The 17,578-nt window shown below is 35.3% G+C and overlaps 1 protein-coding gene across 1 annotated transcript in view; it reads right to left on the bottom strand.

Annotated features, from left to right (window-relative positions):
- Window positions 1-17,578, bottom strand: part of ETFA (electron transfer flavoprotein subunit alpha) — an 85,791-nt gene that overhangs the window by 46,444 nt on the left and 21,769 nt on the right. The window contains exons 6-9 of the mRNA XM_027123712.1: window positions 16,822-16,932; window positions 16,081-16,182; window positions 14,771-14,839; window positions 9,119-9,201 (exon numbers count right to left, since the gene is read on the bottom strand). Coding sequence (XP_026979513.1) covers window positions 9,119-9,201; window positions 14,771-14,839; window positions 16,081-16,182; window positions 16,822-16,932 — 365 coding nt within the window. The remainder of the gene's footprint in view (window positions 1-9,118; window positions 9,202-14,770; window positions 14,840-16,080; window positions 16,183-16,821; window positions 16,933-17,578) is intronic.

Below are 17,578 nucleotides of genomic sequence, written 5' to 3'. Positions count from 1 at the left end.
GTATGTTTAGAGAGATTAACTCAGTTTGTTCTCAGTACAGTAGCTTGTGCTCTTATAGTTGTAATTTCTGTAACCTCATTATCATCCAATAAATTGATATTTGGAATCCCAAAGATTTCCCTGTGCCTACAAGGAAATACAAGAAGTACATTTTGTTACCTTATATGGCAATAAAAAATGTTTTGCAAATTTTTATATATTTTAAAATTTATCTAAAACTATAATTTTGGATTTTGCTAATATTTATACTAAAATACAGAAGACTCACTTTCCCAACCCACAGCTCCAACATCTACATCAAAAGATGCTGATAAAGATGAAACTGATAACAGAGATCTCTAACTTATGGAAAAGAGGAATCTATTCTAAAAAATATTGTGTAAAATTAAAAATAAGTGAAAATATGATGAAAGTTATCTTTCTCTTGGCTTCAGAGATGTTAATAATTTATGTTACTGTGTCTTTTGCAACAGAAATGATGGCCATTTTGAAAATAATTCCATTTAGAGAAAAATTAATTGAATGTTTTATTTTTAACACAGATGTGATGAGTTTAAAAGTAAAAAATTGTTTAGCTTTTCAAACCAGGAAGGAAAAAGTCACTGAAGCATCATATGGGTTATCATATTTCATTGGCTAGACAAGCACAGTTGCTAAAAGACTAATAAAGGTGACCTTGCTAAATGCCTGCTAGATGAAAAATCAGTGAAAGAAACTATGGCACTGCCACATTCCAATGATACAGGAACTTGCTGAATAAAAGATTCAACTGTAAACATGAATATTAAGTTAATAAATCATCTGCAAAATTGTACTTTTGCCTAACAAAGAGACAAATCTATATAGTTGGGTTTTGTGTTTTAATTGTATTTGTCCAGTATCAATAACAACTAAATACTGAAGAATTCCTTTATGTGAATGCTTGGCAACAAACAAAAGTGGTACTGAAAAATTCAAAGTATTAAGTAACATTTTTGGATCTCATGGTTTATCCTAGAAAAACTGTATTGACTTTTGCACTGATGATGTAAAAATAACAGTGGGTAAAACTGCTGCCTCAGCATTAAGCAAGACAGTTGCGCCAAACTGTACTAGTTGTCACTGCATTCTTCATGGCCACATACAGTTTAAAAAAAAAAGAAAACCTGGTTTCACTTAACAACGCCCTTGATGAAGTAGTAAAAATTATTAGTTTTATTAAATCTTGACCTTTGAGTACACATCTTTTTAGTATTCTGTGTGACAAATCACGAAGTATGCAAAGTACTTCCATTGCATACAAAAGCACAATGATTGTCTTGAGGAAAATGGCTCGTGTGATGGTTTGAGTAAACCACCCACATTTTCATGGATCACCATTTCCACTTCAAAGAACAACTGATAGATATTTGGAGTTTTGGCAGACATTTTATTGAAAATGAATGAGGTGAGCTTATCAATTCCTAGAAAACAAAGTTTTTGTTGCCATGGACAAAATTTGTGAATTAAGTTGATAATTAGAATTTTTTAAAAACTTGTATCCATGAATATGAACTGTAAAGACGCCTCTAATGAGATGAGTGGTGATATTGATGAAGGTAATGTTTTGATATTGATAAAATGTGTCAACATTTGAAAGATCTACAAAACTCACTAAAGGTTATTTTCTAAATGTTACAGGATAGTGAAAGATCCATTCGAAGTACAATACAGACCAACAGATTTTAATGTAAGGCTATGAAAAGTTCATTGATATGTTTCAGATTCCACACTGCCAACACCCTTTAAGAATTTACTCCTTGCCAAGTTCTGATGTAGTGTAAAAGAAGAATATCTACAATTTTATGAAAAGGCTATTAAAATACTCCTTTCTTTCTATATATCTGTGTGATGCTGGATTTTCTTCATATACTTCAATCAAACCAATATAAAACAACAGTTAGCAGAAACGAGAATCTAGCAGTTTTCTACTAAGCCAGATATCAAGTCAAAAATGTAAAAAAATACCACTATTCTCATAAAATTTCTTTTGTTTTGGAAGACAGTTATTTTCACTAAAATGTTATTTATATTAAAAGAAATGGCTTTACTGTTGTTATTTTCAAAAGAATAAATATTTTAAAATTTTCTCAGTTTGAATTTCTAATATAAGAAATATCAATAGATATAACCCAAATAAACAAAAGCTCTGAGAGCCCTAAATAAATTTTAAAAGTAAGGATCCCTAAGACAAAAAATTTGAGAACCATTGTACTACAAACATAATGAAACAGGAAAGTGTGAAAATACAATCAAAGGACATCAACCCTGAAATAACCCAGAACTTGGAATTAGTACACAAGGATTTAAAAGCAGCTATTACAAGTATGGTCAAGGATGTAAAGGAAGATACCTGTAATGACTGCACAGATAAGAAATCTCAGCAGAGAAATGAAACTACAAAAAGAACCAAATGAAAATTTAGAACTAAAAAATACAAAATCAGAAATTTCCTAGATGGGTTTAATAGTATATTAGAAATTATAAAAGAGTCAGTAACCTTGAAGATAGACCAATAAAATTATTCAATCTGAAGAACAGAGGCGAAAAAAAACATGAAAAAGAATGAACAGAACTTAAGTAACCTACAGAAGAATATAAAGATATCTAAAATATGTGCAACTGGAGTCCTAGAATAAAAGTAGAGAAAAATAATGTGGCATAGTGTTCTATGTCAACAGGCCAAATCTGGACTGCCATCTGTTTTTGTACATAAAGTTATAATGGAATACAACTCATTCACTTACTTACAAGTCTATGGCTGCTTCTGCTCTACAACAGAAGAGTTAAGTAGTTACAACAGAGACTATGGCCAATTAAACCAAAAATACTTCCTATGTGATTTACAGATAGCTTGCTGTCCCCTGGTCTAGATCTTTTATGTCCTTACTGAAATTTTTCATCTAGTTATTCTATCAATTACTGGGAGAAGGTATTAAACCCTCCAACTATAATTATGGATTTGTTTATTCCTCACTTTAGTTCTGTCAGATTTTGCCTGATGTATTTTGAAATTCTGTTATTGGGCAGTTACACATTCATGATAGTTCTTTCTGATAAATTGATCCTTTTATCATTACATAATGGCCTCTTTATGTTTGGCAGTACCCATTGTCTTGAAGTCTGCTTTATCTGATATTAAAGAAGACAAACCAGATTTCTTATGCTCACTATTTGTATGGTGTATTTTTTTCTATCTAAAATGTATTTCTTTTAGGTAGCATACAGCTGAGTCTTGCTTTTTATACATCTGGTAATCTCTGCTTTTTGACTGGAATATTGAGTTCATTTACACTTTTCTCTCACTGCTTTTAAGAATTTATTTTTATCAGTATTGAAGTGGATGTACATTATGAGTTTTGAATACAATTATATCAACCATAAAAATAGACCAAACAATTCTGCTTGTCCATCAGAAAACAATTCTTGATCATGAGATTTCAGGTCTTCGTTTTGTTCTCATTTATAGTAATAAAAGGTGTTTGCTGATCATTAACTGGAGAAAACTGCAAAGTCAGTGAATCTGGAAACTAACATTTATGACATACAGATGGCCAAGAGGCACATGAAAAGATGCTCAACACTGCTAATTATTAGGGAAATGCACACCAAAACTACAATGAGGTATCACCTCATACCAGTCATAATGGCCATCAACAAAAATTCTACAAACAACAAATGTCAGAGAGGGTGTAGAGAAAAGGGAACCTTCCCACACTGTTGGTGGGAATATAAACTGGTACAGTCACTACGGAGAACAGTATGAAGATTCTTTAAAAAACTAAAAATAGAGCTACCATATGATTTAGCAATCCCACTCCTGGGCATATATCCGGAGAAAACCATTATTCAAAAAGATACATGCACCCCAATGTGCAATGCAGCACTATTTACAATAGCCAACACATGGAAGCAACCTAAATGTCCATCGACAGGTGAATGGGTAAAGAAGATGTGGTACATATATACAATGGAATATTACTCAGTCATTAAAAAGAATGAAATAATGCCATTTGCAGCAACATGGATGAAACTGGAGATCATCATACTAAGTGAAGTAAGTCAGAGAAAGACAAATATCATATGATATCGCTTATATGCAGAATCTAAGAAAAAACGTACTTATTTATAAAACGGAAACAGACTCACAGACTTAGAGAACCAACTTATGGTTACCAGGGTAAAAGGGTGGGGGGTATGAACAGACTGGGAGTTTGGGACTGACATATACACACTGCTATATTTAAAATAGATAACCAAAAAGGACCTACTGTATAGCACAGGAAACCCTGCTCAGTACTCTGCTAATAACCTAAATGGGAAAAGAATTTGAAAAAGAAAAAAGTTTCAATAGGGAGTGCAGCAAGGAGATCTGATGTTGGTTAAATTATGGACTCTTTCCAATTAGTTGGCTCTCGCTCCAAAGCAAATGTACTAAAAATAAAATGACTTGCTTTTTGAAAAAAATTTTTTTCTTTTTATCATCCTGTAAACAATTTGACTATTACATGCCTTGTAGTTTCATTCCTGTTTCCTGTTCTTGGGGTTTGTTGAGCTTCTGAGACCTGTGGATTTATAGTTTTCATCAAATTTGGACATTCTACGGTCATTATTTCTTCCAATAGTTTTCCTGATCCAATTACACCTATATTAGGCCTCCTAAAGTTGTCCCATAGCTCACCAAGGCTCTGTCCATTTTTTTCCTGTGTTTTCAAAATTTTCTGTGTTTCATTTTGGACAGTTTTTGCTGCCATATCTTCAAGTTCACTAATCTTTATTCTTGTAGTGGCTAATGGCAGGATAAACATTCTTTTCAAGTGCACAAGGTATATTCACCAAGATAGAGCATTTGTTAGGCCATAAAATAAGACTCAATGAATTCTAATACTGAAATATTAAAGAGATGCTCACCAAAATTAAATTTGAAATCAGTAATAGAAAGCTATCTAGGAAAAAAAATCACAAATATATAGAAATTAAACATTCTTAATTTTCTAAATTAGAAAATTTTTTTAACAAATGATGAAAATATATCAAAATTTGTGGGATGCATCTAAAGTACTATTTAGAGGGAAATTTGTGTCTTTAATATTTACATTTAAAAACAAGCAAAATACAAAATTAATGAAGTAAAGTTCTACCTTAAGAGCAAGGTAAACCCAAAGTAATTAGAAGGAAGAAAATTAAGAGCAAAAATCAATAAAAAGAAAACAATGAAAAAAATTAACAAAGCTAAGAGTTGGTTCATTGGTGTAGCTGCTCTGCAAAACAGTGTGGCAGTTCCTCAAAGGTTAAACATAAAGTTACCATATGAAAAGCAATTCCACTCCTCAGTACATATCCAAGAGAAATGAAAACATATGTCCACACAAAAACCTGTACATGAATGTTCCTATCTGCATTATTCACAAGAGCCAAAAAGTGAAAGCAGCCCCCACACACACAAACCAATCTTACACAGATTTTTCCTTCAGAAAATATAGCAGGAGGGAATATCTTTCAACTCATTTTATGAAGCCAGCATAATGCCAATACCAAAATTAGACAAAGATATTGGGTGGGGGGGATTACAGATTATTTTGATAAAGACAGACCTAAAAATCTTTAAAAAAATATTAGTCAATCAAAACCAGCAATGTATTAAAAGGATAACATATCATGATCAAGTACGGTTTACCACAGTAACTCAAGGTGGTTTAACATTCAAAAATCAACCAATGTAATTCACCAAATTAACAGAAAAAAGGAAAAAAAACATGATCATTTCAACAGATGCAGAGAAATATTTGATAAAATTCAACAACCATTCACGATAACAACTCTCAGCAAATCGGGAACAGAAGGGAAGTTCCTCATCTTGATACCATTAAAATAAACAGGCAAGCCACAGATTGGGAGAAAATATTTGCAAAACATATATGACAAGTAACATATCTGGAATAGATTTTTTAAAAAACTTCTACAACCCAATAACAAAAAGACAAGCAATTCAATAAAAAAGGTGCCATACATCTGAACAGATACTTTGTAAGGAAGACATCTGAGTGGCCAATAACACAACAGTGTTCATCATCACAGATATCAGGAAAATGCAAATTAAAACCACAATAAAGTACACCACTACACAAGCACCTGAACAGCTAAAATACCAAATGTTGGTGAAAATGAGGGGCAAGTGGAACCCAGATACATAGTTGGTGAAAATATAAAACTGTACAACTACTTTGGGAAGAAATGATCCAGAGGGGTGTCAGAGTCCAAGCAAGGTAGGTAGGGTTATCTATATAGGAGGGCTGAATGTTCAGTGCAGGGTGTGGGAGCCTGAGTGGGGCAAGGAGAGCATTTGTGCAGGTTAGCGTATTGGCAGGGTCCAGGTTTTTTACTGCCAATGAAAGGCATTACAAACAGGGAAAGGGAGAGTCAGAATTGACCTTGGACTGGAATTGGTGATGTCACTGTGAACTCATGGTTTTCAATGTAGATAGACTGATAGTGAAATAGATATAAATGTTTGTATGTGTATATGAATACATATGTGTGTATATCTGCATACATATATACATACCTACACACATTCCCTAGCTTTTTTCACTGAGGGGTCCTGGGAATAGCAACGAGCACAATTAATATCCAGATGTCAGCTTCATACTATTCTTCACTAAAAGGAGCCAGGACTCCCTGGAGAAAAGACTGATGCCAGGGCTGGGATAGGAAAGGTACAAAAGGCCTGGAACATCTTACTCTGCCAGTAAGTAAGAAAGGCCTCAAAGAATTATGGGAACATGTCAAGAAGATACAGAAGCCACCTTGAAGGGGTTCTCACTGGCCAAATGTGGAACAATTTTTACATCAATTAAAATAATAACAACAGATTTTCACCCATTGAATAAAACAGGAACCATAAGTCCTATTATAAAGAAATGAATATTTATTTAACATTCATTTATAAATAAATATAAATAAATAAACTGAAAGTGAGGAGAACTGGAATATTCACATCATTTCAAAGTACCTCCTCATAAAACATTTATTAATTACAAAGGGAAAAATAACTTTACAGTGGAGAGGTTTGACAGATATCAAAGCCTTTAATATATTTAAATTCCTTATGAAAAATTTAACCAAATGGTCAAAGTGAAAATCTAATAAGACACAATGAAACTGTGTACCATCTGATAGTATGAAATACATCCTTTTGCTATATAGGACATTATTGGGACAACTGGCAAAACCTGAACAAGGTCTGATGATTAGATAGTATTAATGTAAATTGATGTTAATCTCCTAATTTTAAAAGTTGTATTGTGGCTTTATAGGACAATGTCCTACATATTTGGAGATGATGGAGAATCATCTCAGCAACTTACTCTCAAATAGTCCACAAAAATAAAGGCTTTTACTCTGTCCTTGAAAGTTTTCTGTAAACTTGAGATCATCTCAAAAAGGCTTTAAAGTCTTAAAGAAAAATACACACACACAAAAAAATAAATATGTACACATATATATACATGTCAAACTCTAACTCAGAGTTAATGAATCAGAATCTCTGGGGCTTACATGATTTATGTTAAAGAAAGTCTTCAAAGCCTTTAATGTATTTAAATTCCTTATGAAAAATTTTCAATAATCCTATATTCATGACAGTAATGTTGAAGAAAGCTGACTGTATGGCATTTATTTACAATACAGGTAAGGATGCCACTGGTCATTCCCTGTCATTCTGCTATCCTACTTAATAACAAGTGTGTTGTTACTGAAAAGTCAATGTAAATAAAAGTTTGTCTCCCACCATACTTCCTTGTAGAAGTATTACTGATTAGGAAGGTTGTGGGTCTGATTTTTTGTAAATAAATTCAAGCCTAAAGATTATCTATTCATGTAAACTAGGACAAACAAGATTTCTACCAAAAAAATACCTATGTGCCACAGCTCATTAAATGCTAGGGAAGGCTTGAGCTTACTTGCTCAATAAATGCTCTCACAGCCTGACTAATGCAGTATCACAAGCAAATGGGTCACATGGTTTTGTGACTTTGTTTATTGAGTAACTATTTTACATTCTGAGATCTTATCTGACTTCAAATAAGCTGAATAACACAAAAAGCATTAACCATCAATACGTTAGATCTTATAAAAATTAAAAATTTCTGCTCTTCAAAAGAAAGTGAATAAAGAAGCAATAAAAAGACAAAGAACCCAATTTTAAAATGGGCAAAAGACTGAACACTCTTCAAAACAAACTTCAAAAGCAAGACAAATTTTTTGCCTATTTTGAAACTTTGAATGAACCTCTGATGGAACAGGGCACTGAGATATGAGATTTTTAAAAACAGATATGACTTAATATCCTGTTTTGAAATACATTAAAAAAATTTTGAAATACATTAAAAAAATTTTGAAATATATAAAAAAATTCATTTTCCTCCACACAATAAAGACTTAAACTGGCTGAGAATTGTATTCACTGAAAACCTGAATCATCTAAGAAATGTGAACAATCATTAGATATTGTTAGTGATTCAACTTTGAAACCAAAGTATTCCTTTTGTAAGTTTTGGATAGTTTTAACTGAATAGTCTAGTATCACTTACCCATATGGATAAGAATTTTCTGAATTTCATGCAACTAGACATAATACAGAAATAAACTAGGTGTTCAGGAAGATATAAGACCACAGTTGTCACTCACGGCTCCCAATTTTGAGATTCTGTGTTCATTAATATAAATTCATCAGTTTTACTGATAGATTTTATAATATATAGGCTTTATGGTAAATAAATGTTAACGTGAACTTGTAAAATCCATTTAATAATAAAATGCTGCTTCTATCAATTTTATATTTAGTGTTGTGACATAAATTTGACAAACTATTCCACTGCTTTAAAAAATGTGAAAAACAATGCTGGATTTAAGAACTGCTCTGTGTTTTACTGAGGCCAAGAAATCCACAGACCTGTGAGAAGGACACATTCACCATGGTAATGGCTAACTGCTTAGGTACATTGAATAGGGCACCAATCACAGGGATGATTGTTCCACAAATATATACAGTTCTTATCCCCATAGAATTCTGCATGGCATATTTTATTGCGATACTTACCGGTGCTACTATTTTTCCTGTCTGTCCAACTTGCATGTCATTGGGAACAAAGCCAGCATCAACAGCAGCACGAGACGCACCAACTAAGGAAAAAATATTTGTCATTTTTTTAAGCTCTATTATTCAACTAGTTGGAATATTCACTGATAACAGAAAAAAAAAAAAGATTGATATAGTATATACATAAAACATACATTATAACCTGTTTGGGACGTCATTATATAATGCTCCTTTACACTGTAACTTCACAGCTTTTAAAGAAAGGTATTATAATATCTTTACCCCTAGGACCAGATAAAGGAAAGAGTTACATACAACACAAGATAAAGGCTTAACCAGTATTTTCTATCTAAAAATAAAAATGAGAATTTAACTAGCCTTCTATCCTCATTCAGCAGGAGTCAAAAGGGGCCCTGTACTTGGAGAAAAGGTACCCCACTCCCAGCAGGGGTCAACAATGAGCCTCAGGTCCTCTTCATCTCCATCTAGAGAGGACAAAAAGGGGGAGCCCTAGTGAATACTCCTCACTACCTCTTAACACTCACAGACTCACCTCCACTACCTATCATGAGTCAGTCAGGACTGATCACATTCTGCCCTTCACTTACATTAGTCACTGCAACAAGCCCCAGACTCAAAGGTTATCCTTCATAACCCATACACTGATCCCCACAATGCCCTGCATGCTCCCCAATCTGCACCTTCTCCCATGGCTCCCCAATTCCTGAAATCTTACACTATGATTTCTGGAATTCACAGCCTGATACCAGCAAACCACAAGTCTCTGTATCTTCCACCTATCTGTCTAAATGTTCCCTGAGGACAAGGATTCCCCTGCAGCCCTCTCCAGCAGATGTTGCTTTGCCTGCCACCATCTTCATACCACTGGGCCTAGAGGTGGTACACCAGGCCCTCACTGCCACTCTCAGAAAGTTTCCCCTCCTCCCTCCTTAAAACCCTTCAGCTTCGAATCTCATGTCATCAGATCATGTCACCCATATATTGCTGTGTCATCTATCAACCAGCAGGTCAATCCCCTTCATTCCTCAATGATTTTTAGCTTCTGGGTCTTTGTCACTTTCTCCAATACTAGTCTTAATTCTTGAAGACTTTGACACCCTGGCTTCTCAGTTCCTTGAGCAACTCTCCTCCAGTCATCTTGTCCTTCACTCTGCCCATGGTCATATCCCCAACCAGCCCATTAGCAACATCCCTCAATAATCTTGATTTCCAAAGTCTCTCTGTGACCTCCCCTTTCTAGCTGACTATTTTTAGTACCCTACTCCAACAACCCTCTGACCACACTGGGATCCACAATTCTATTCATTGTCCCTCTCTCCCCTCATGTTCTCTCTTCTTTCTTTACCCAGCTTAATTTCTATGATCAGTGACTCTAATCACTCCTCTGCATATGTCTTTAATTTCTTTGCCCTCCTCTTGTACCATCACACTCAAGTGGAAATCCTCCATCTCTGGTTACTGATTAAGCAATCTTTCCACCTTTTCCATACCTGTCCTACTATAGTTCTGCATGGCTGGAGAAAAACACCAATACTCAGCCATGTTAACTGGGTTTTCCTTTAAATAAATAGGCCTTAATTCTCTCCATCTTTCTTAAACTATCGATATAATTTCATATCTTTCCTTCTCTCTTCAAACTTCCAATACTCTTTAAGATTCTGCCTATTTCACTGAAAAAGTTGAAACAATCAGAAGAGAGTTTCCACATGCTCCAACTAACACATTCACCCATCAACCTGCAGCTGTGTTCATATTCTCTCTCGTCTACTCAAGAACATCCCTCCAGTAACTCTCCTGTCTATCTCGTGTATGATTAATCTCTCCCTCTTAACTGAAGCACTCCTATCAGCATGTATGTATGCTATTATTTGTCCAATCTTTAAAAAGTCCCTCTGTTCGTCCCACTCCCCCTCTAGCTACTGTCTATTTCTCTGCTCTCCCATATAGTTAAAAGCCTCTAAAGAGTTGTTTGCATTCACTGTCTCCAATGCCAGGCCTCCCATTCTATTTCTAAAAACTTTTTTATTAAGATATAACACACATACAGAAAAGCACACAAATCACAAATGTGCTACTGCTCAATGCCTGATCATAAAGTGAACACAACCAGGTAACTACTACCTAGGACCATTCTTTTAAACCCACTCCAATCAGGTTTTCGCCCCCACTACCCACCACCCCCATTACTAAAACTGCTCAAAGTCACCAATGACTTCTAAGTGGCTGAATCAATTAGTCACCTTTCAGTCCTCACCTTCCTTGACCTTCCGTCCTTGCAGCATTTGACATAGGTCATCACTCTTTCCCTTACTGAAACACTTCATTTGGATTCCAAAACATCATACTCTCTATCCTGATTTTCCTGCCTTACTTACCCATTCCTTTTGGTCTTCGTTCTCCCCTTCTCCCCTACCTCTTAATCTTGCAGAGTCTAAGGCTTAGTCCTGGGACCTCTTCTATATCTACACTCAGTTAGTTCCCTTGGTGAGTTCATCTGGTCTCATGGCTTCAAATGCCAAATAAACGCAATTGATTTCCAAATTTCTATCTCCAGCCCAAACTTTTGAACTCCACATTCCTATACCAATTGCTTAATTGACATCTCTATTAGGATGTCTATTATTAGACATCTCAAAACTTAGTACAGTCATTCTTCAGTATCCGCAGGGGACTGGTTTCAGGAACCCCGCCCCACAAAGATACTGAAATCCAAGGATGCTCAAATCCCTTATGTACAATAAAATGGCATATATTTGCATATAACCTACGTATACAGGCATACCTCAGAGATATCGCTGGTTCGGTTCCAAACCACCACAGTAAAGCAAGTTACATGGATTTTTTTGCATATAAAGGTTATGTTTATACTATACTGTAGTCTATTAAATGTGCAATAGCATTATGTCTAACAAAATAATGTACGTACCTTAATTTAAAAATACTTTATTGCTAAAAAATGTTAATCATCATCTGAGCCTTCAGCAAGTCACAGTCTTTTCGCAATAGTAACATCAAAGGTCACTGATCACATATCGTAACAAATATAACAGTAATGAAAAAGTTTGAAATATTGCGAGAATTACCAAAATGTGACACAAGAGACATTAAGTGATCAAATGCTGTTGGGAAAATGGCACCAATAGGCTTGCTCAAAGCAGGGTTGCCACAAACCTTCAATTTGTAAAAAATGTAGTATCTGCGAAGTGCAATGCCTATACTTTAAATCATCTCTAAATTACTTATAATACTGAATAATGTAAATGCTATGTAAATAATTATAAATACAATGTAAATGTTATATAAACAGCTGCCAGTGCAAGGCAAATTCATATTGTTTTTTGGAACTTTCTGGAATTTCTTCCCCCCCCAATTTTTTTTTTTTTTTTTTTGCGGTACGTGGGCCTCTCACTGTTGTGGCCTCTCCCATTGCGGAGCACAGGCTCCGGACGCGCAGGCTCAGCGGCCATGGCTCACGGGCCTAGCCGCTCCGCGGCATGTGGGATCCTCCCGAACCAGGGCACGAACCCGTGTCCCCTGCATCGGCAGGCGGACTCTTAACCACTGCGCCACCAGGGAAGCCCCCGCCTCGAATATTTCTGATCCATGGTTGGCTGAATCCATGGATGCAGAACCTGCACATATGGTGGCCTGAATGCATGCCCAAAACTGAACTGCTGGTCTATCCTTGGAAACTGTGCCACCTGGGGTATTCCCCATCTCAGCTAATGGCAACTCCATCCTACCAGCTGCCAGATAAAAACTTTTCCTCATAATCTATATTCAGTCCATCAGGAGATCCCAATGGTTCTACCTTCAAATATATATCCCAAAACTCTTTCTCCGCACATCTACAGCTACTAACCCGGTCCAAACCATGAGCATCTCTTACTGAATGATTGAAACAGTCTTCTAATTGATCTCCCTGTTACTGGACTTATCACCCTATAGTCTATTCTCAAAACTGTAGCCAGACTGATGCTTTTAATATGTGTCAGATCATGCAACTCTTTTGCTCAATGGTTCCCCATTTTACTCAGAGAAAACCAATCTCCTTACGAAGGCCTACAAGCCCTATGTGATCTGGTCTATTACTTCCAATCTTATCTCTTAACCACTCTCCCTTTCTGCACTTTTCATTCCAGCCACACTGGCCTCCTTGTTATTCATCACGGAGGCCAGACACCTTCCTGCCTTAGCAAAAAGCCCTTTGCACTTTACTGGTCCCTCTACCTGAAACACTCTCTCTCAGATTTCCTCATGGCTTGCTTCCTTACCTTCTTCAAACCTTTATTCGGATGTCTCCTCATTAAGGCATACTCTGACCAGCTTATTTAAACCTGCAATCCTCCCCCTCCAATCCTCCTCCTTCTCCTTTTCCTGTTCTATTATTTTCATAGCATTTACTACCCTCTAACACACTATATTATTTACTAATTTATTGTGTTTACTGTCTGTAGTAGGCAGAAAAATGGCCTCTCCAAAGATATAGTCACTTTCTAATACCCAGAACCTGTGAATATTACCTGTATGACAGCAGATAGGATAAAAAATTAAGGATCTTGGGAGAAGGCACTTATCCTGAATTATCTAGGTGGGTTCTAAATGTCATCACAGTATCCTTGTAGAAGGACACAGAAGGAGATATGAAACAGATACAGAGAGAAGAAAGTAATATGAGGACAGAGGCAGAAACTGGAGTGATGCGGCCATAAGCCCAGGGATGCCAAGGCAGCCTCTGGTAACTGGAAACAAACAGATTCACCCCCAGAGGGAGTGTGGCTCTGCCAACACCTTGATGTCAACACACCTGTGGCCTCTAGAGCTGTGAGAGAATAATTTCGCTTATTTTGTTCATTGCTTTCGCTTAGCTCCTAAAATAGTGCCTGTCAAATGGCGGACACTTGATAAATATTTGTTCAGTGAATGAATGCATGAATGAAATATCCTCAGTCAAATACCACCATCTGATTATAAAGAGTCGATATCCTGCCTTTATTCAGACAAAACCATAACTGTTTCTATGGGTACACATATTAGGTAATAAAGAAGCACAGGAAAAGCTTAGAAAGTTATACACAAAACTCTCAAAAGGGGGAGAACAAAACAGATATTTTTATAAAAAGAAGAACATATTCATGTAATGGTTGTATAATTAAAAACTAAAATATTTTTAGTTTTCTTATTTTTCAAAAAACATCATTCCATTCTCAATATACTTTTAATAACAAGATGTCTCTTCCCTATAAATTTAAAAAATAATGTTAAATGTTAGTTTCTACTTGTATGAGAGATTTATGTTAGACCACCAATAAAGGGAAAAATAAGGCATTCCTGAATCTGAAGTAGGCGATGAAGCTGACATTTAATTTTTTTTAATGGAAAAAACTACTAAAATGTGGCAAATGTTAAGTGTGTCATATAAATAATAAAAAAGAACATAGACAACCTCTCTCCACTGAACGCTACACCATTTACTTGGAGACTAAGAAAAACTGTTTCAGAGAGAGAAGTTGAAAACCAGAGAAAGCAAAAAATCTGCAGCTTTGAATGACTTATATACAAAAGAAACAATGAAGAAAAAATATTTCCAACGAAATGGGAACATTTTTCTACTAAGGAAAGCAACTTTACCTGCAGCGTGTAGTTGATCTGCCAAATCGTACAACAATTTAAAGTTCTCTCCACTCTTCAAACCCCGACCTCATTTAAAAAGATGAAAAAAAAAAATTGAGCAAATATAAACTCCACTCCATAAAAATTTTGAACTTCGTATACATGAATGAATCTTCATATTACACAACTACCATCTCCTCTATAAAGCCTTTCCTGAGTTCTCCCATGATACTCCTGTACTTCTCCTATAAAGCATTCAACACTACTGTAATTAACTAACTGGTTAACTAATGGTATAATCAGTCTTTAAAATCAGTCTTCCCCACTAGAAGAAAAACTCTTTCAATACAAGATCCTTACCTATCTTGGTCACTGCTATATTTAGCAATACTTAGCTGAACAACTGAAAGAAGTTATTTTCATGGAAGTCATTCCACTAGACTTTCAACTCCTTAACAGCAAGAACAATCTGCCTTTTCCTCTTTGTTTCTTCAGCACTTTGCAATGGGCCTGGCAGAGAACATATACCCAATAAACATTTCTTAAAAAAATAAGTGAATAAACTAGTCAGATATACCTTTTTTGAAATATTAAATTATTTCCTCTCAATGCCACTTGCAACAGGAGGCTGTATGGAAGCTTAATTATTTCATTTGATGTTTAGTTTGGGAAGATTTTTAAATCACAGCAGTTATTTTTTTAAAAAGCCAGCAGGCTATAAAATGTGGGCCTTTTTGTTTGTTTCTTGGTCTTTTTTTTTTTTTTTAAGTAAGAAACATGACATACAAAAAGAAGCAAGTCTTGTGCAATATTAACAGCTTTGATACTAAATGTGAAAAAACTTTCAAAGAGTTATCCATAGAGACCTGGACTGCACTGGAGGTCTTTCAAAGAAGAGTGAAGGGTGGGAATCATACAACACAGCGAGACCTGGACTGCACTGGAGGTCTTTCAAAGTAGAGTGAAAGGTGGGAATCACACAACACAGCCCTGAGATTCCAACCAGTTCTTTCTGTGATTTCAGAAGTCAACCATACTCTTCTGAATAACACAGAAGTCAGTCAAAAAGACAAAGCTATGGAGTCGAGAGATTTGTACCATGCTCCCCCTGGTGCCAATGACACAGATTTGCAACAGAAAGTCCAAACTGTGTATTAAACTCATGATTTCATTTTCCTAATCGGTAAAATGGGACTAATATTTGCAACTTACCTACTTCTTACATTTGAAAAAACACCTGTGCTCCTCTAAAATGAGTACTAATAAAAGCAAAGTATTTTAAGTTTACATCATTTTTTAAAATTAATAAATTACAATATTCCACTTACCACCAGATACCACCACTTTGGCACCTGTTAGCTCTGGTCGATCGCTTTTTGTTAATTTCTGGTCAAGCCATTCTGATATCCCCACTGGGGAAGCACTTGATGCTGCATATATTGATACATATAACAAAACATAGAGCATGAATTCAAGTTCTACAGTAAAAAATAATTTTTTCAGAGAAATACACAAAGAATTAATTCCAGGAAATTTAACTTTGTTAGTTACTGTGAATTTTTTATGCCACTAATTTCATTCTCTCTGATTTTATGAAAGACAACTAGATTCCAGCCTTCACCTCATTAGCTCATTGAGAAGTCATTTAACTCTCTGAGTCTAGCTATAAAACTAGAATAAGCCTCTCTCTATGGGGTTCAACAAGATACTGTATATGTTAAAGTATAACACCTTCCATAAGTTTACTATTATTACATTATTCCATTATATTGAATCTCTATTATAACAGGCAACAGTGAGAGGGGAGTAAAAAATCTTTATATCAACATAACGGATTAATCTTAATGCCCCCCCTACCCTTTTGATGTACACCAAAGCAAATATCCGAGGACCAAAAATGATATAAATATTTCTTATTTTTGTATAAACTTGGGAATAATATTTAGATTGAGGTCTCAAACACTCTGCATTAGAAATTTAACTAGAAGCCTTCTCTTATTCTAATATAATCTCTGAGCTAAAAACTAAAAAACTGAAATAAATACAAACAAATTCAAAGCAACACTCACCCTTTTCTGAGCTGGCACTACCTCCACTTGTTGCTGCAGCTTCAAAAGATGTTCCTCGGACAGAAAACACCTTCACTTTCTCATCACACTTCACTGTACATAAAGCATTTCCTGTAATACACATTTATTTTTAAAAAACCACCATGAAAGGCAAAAAACCTCCCAAATATTCCTTTGAGGTTCAGAATTTACTTCACAAAGAGAAGGAAGAAATAACTGTAGACCAGTTACTTGTTTTCTACCTTTACTAAGTATAGGGTAAAGGACTACACACTGAAGAAACGTATCAGTGGCTCTCTGTATAACCTTGGATGTCTTTAAAAATAGAACAAGTGCTGACCTGCGTGGAAGAAACAAACTGGAAAAGGCAGTCACACTAATCAGGTACACTCTTCCTAAAAGGAATATAAACAAAAGCTTCCTTCTCCAAAAACAACATAATCAGTAACTCAACAACACGAGCTGCCAACAACTTACTAAGAACGAAGCTACTATGCCTTGCTAAGGGAGGAAAATAAGTGAAAACATGATCAGGCATAAAGGACAGGAAGTGTGATGCATCAAGACTTTTAAAGGATTTGAAACATTTCTTATGGATTAGCAATCACATTAAGAGTGACCTAAACTATGACCAAATATTTTCCTTTAAACACTACTAACAATGAAAGATCTGATTTGAGAATTGCCCATTTATACTGAAACACACAACTTCAATCCGAAAGAACAGAGAGTTCACTGCCTTCTCCAGCCCCACTAG

Source organism: Aethalodelphis obliquidens, unplaced genomic scaffold (assembly GCF_003676395.1).
Source record: "Aethalodelphis obliquidens isolate GAN/ISIS:26980383/991018 unplaced genomic scaffold, ASM367639v1 scaffold26, whole genome shotgun sequence".
Lineage (NCBI taxonomy): Eukaryota > Metazoa > Chordata > Mammalia > Artiodactyla > Delphinidae > Aethalodelphis > Aethalodelphis obliquidens.
Note: the sequence above shows the minus strand (reverse complement) of the source record. Positions and strands in the feature narration are given on the sequence as shown.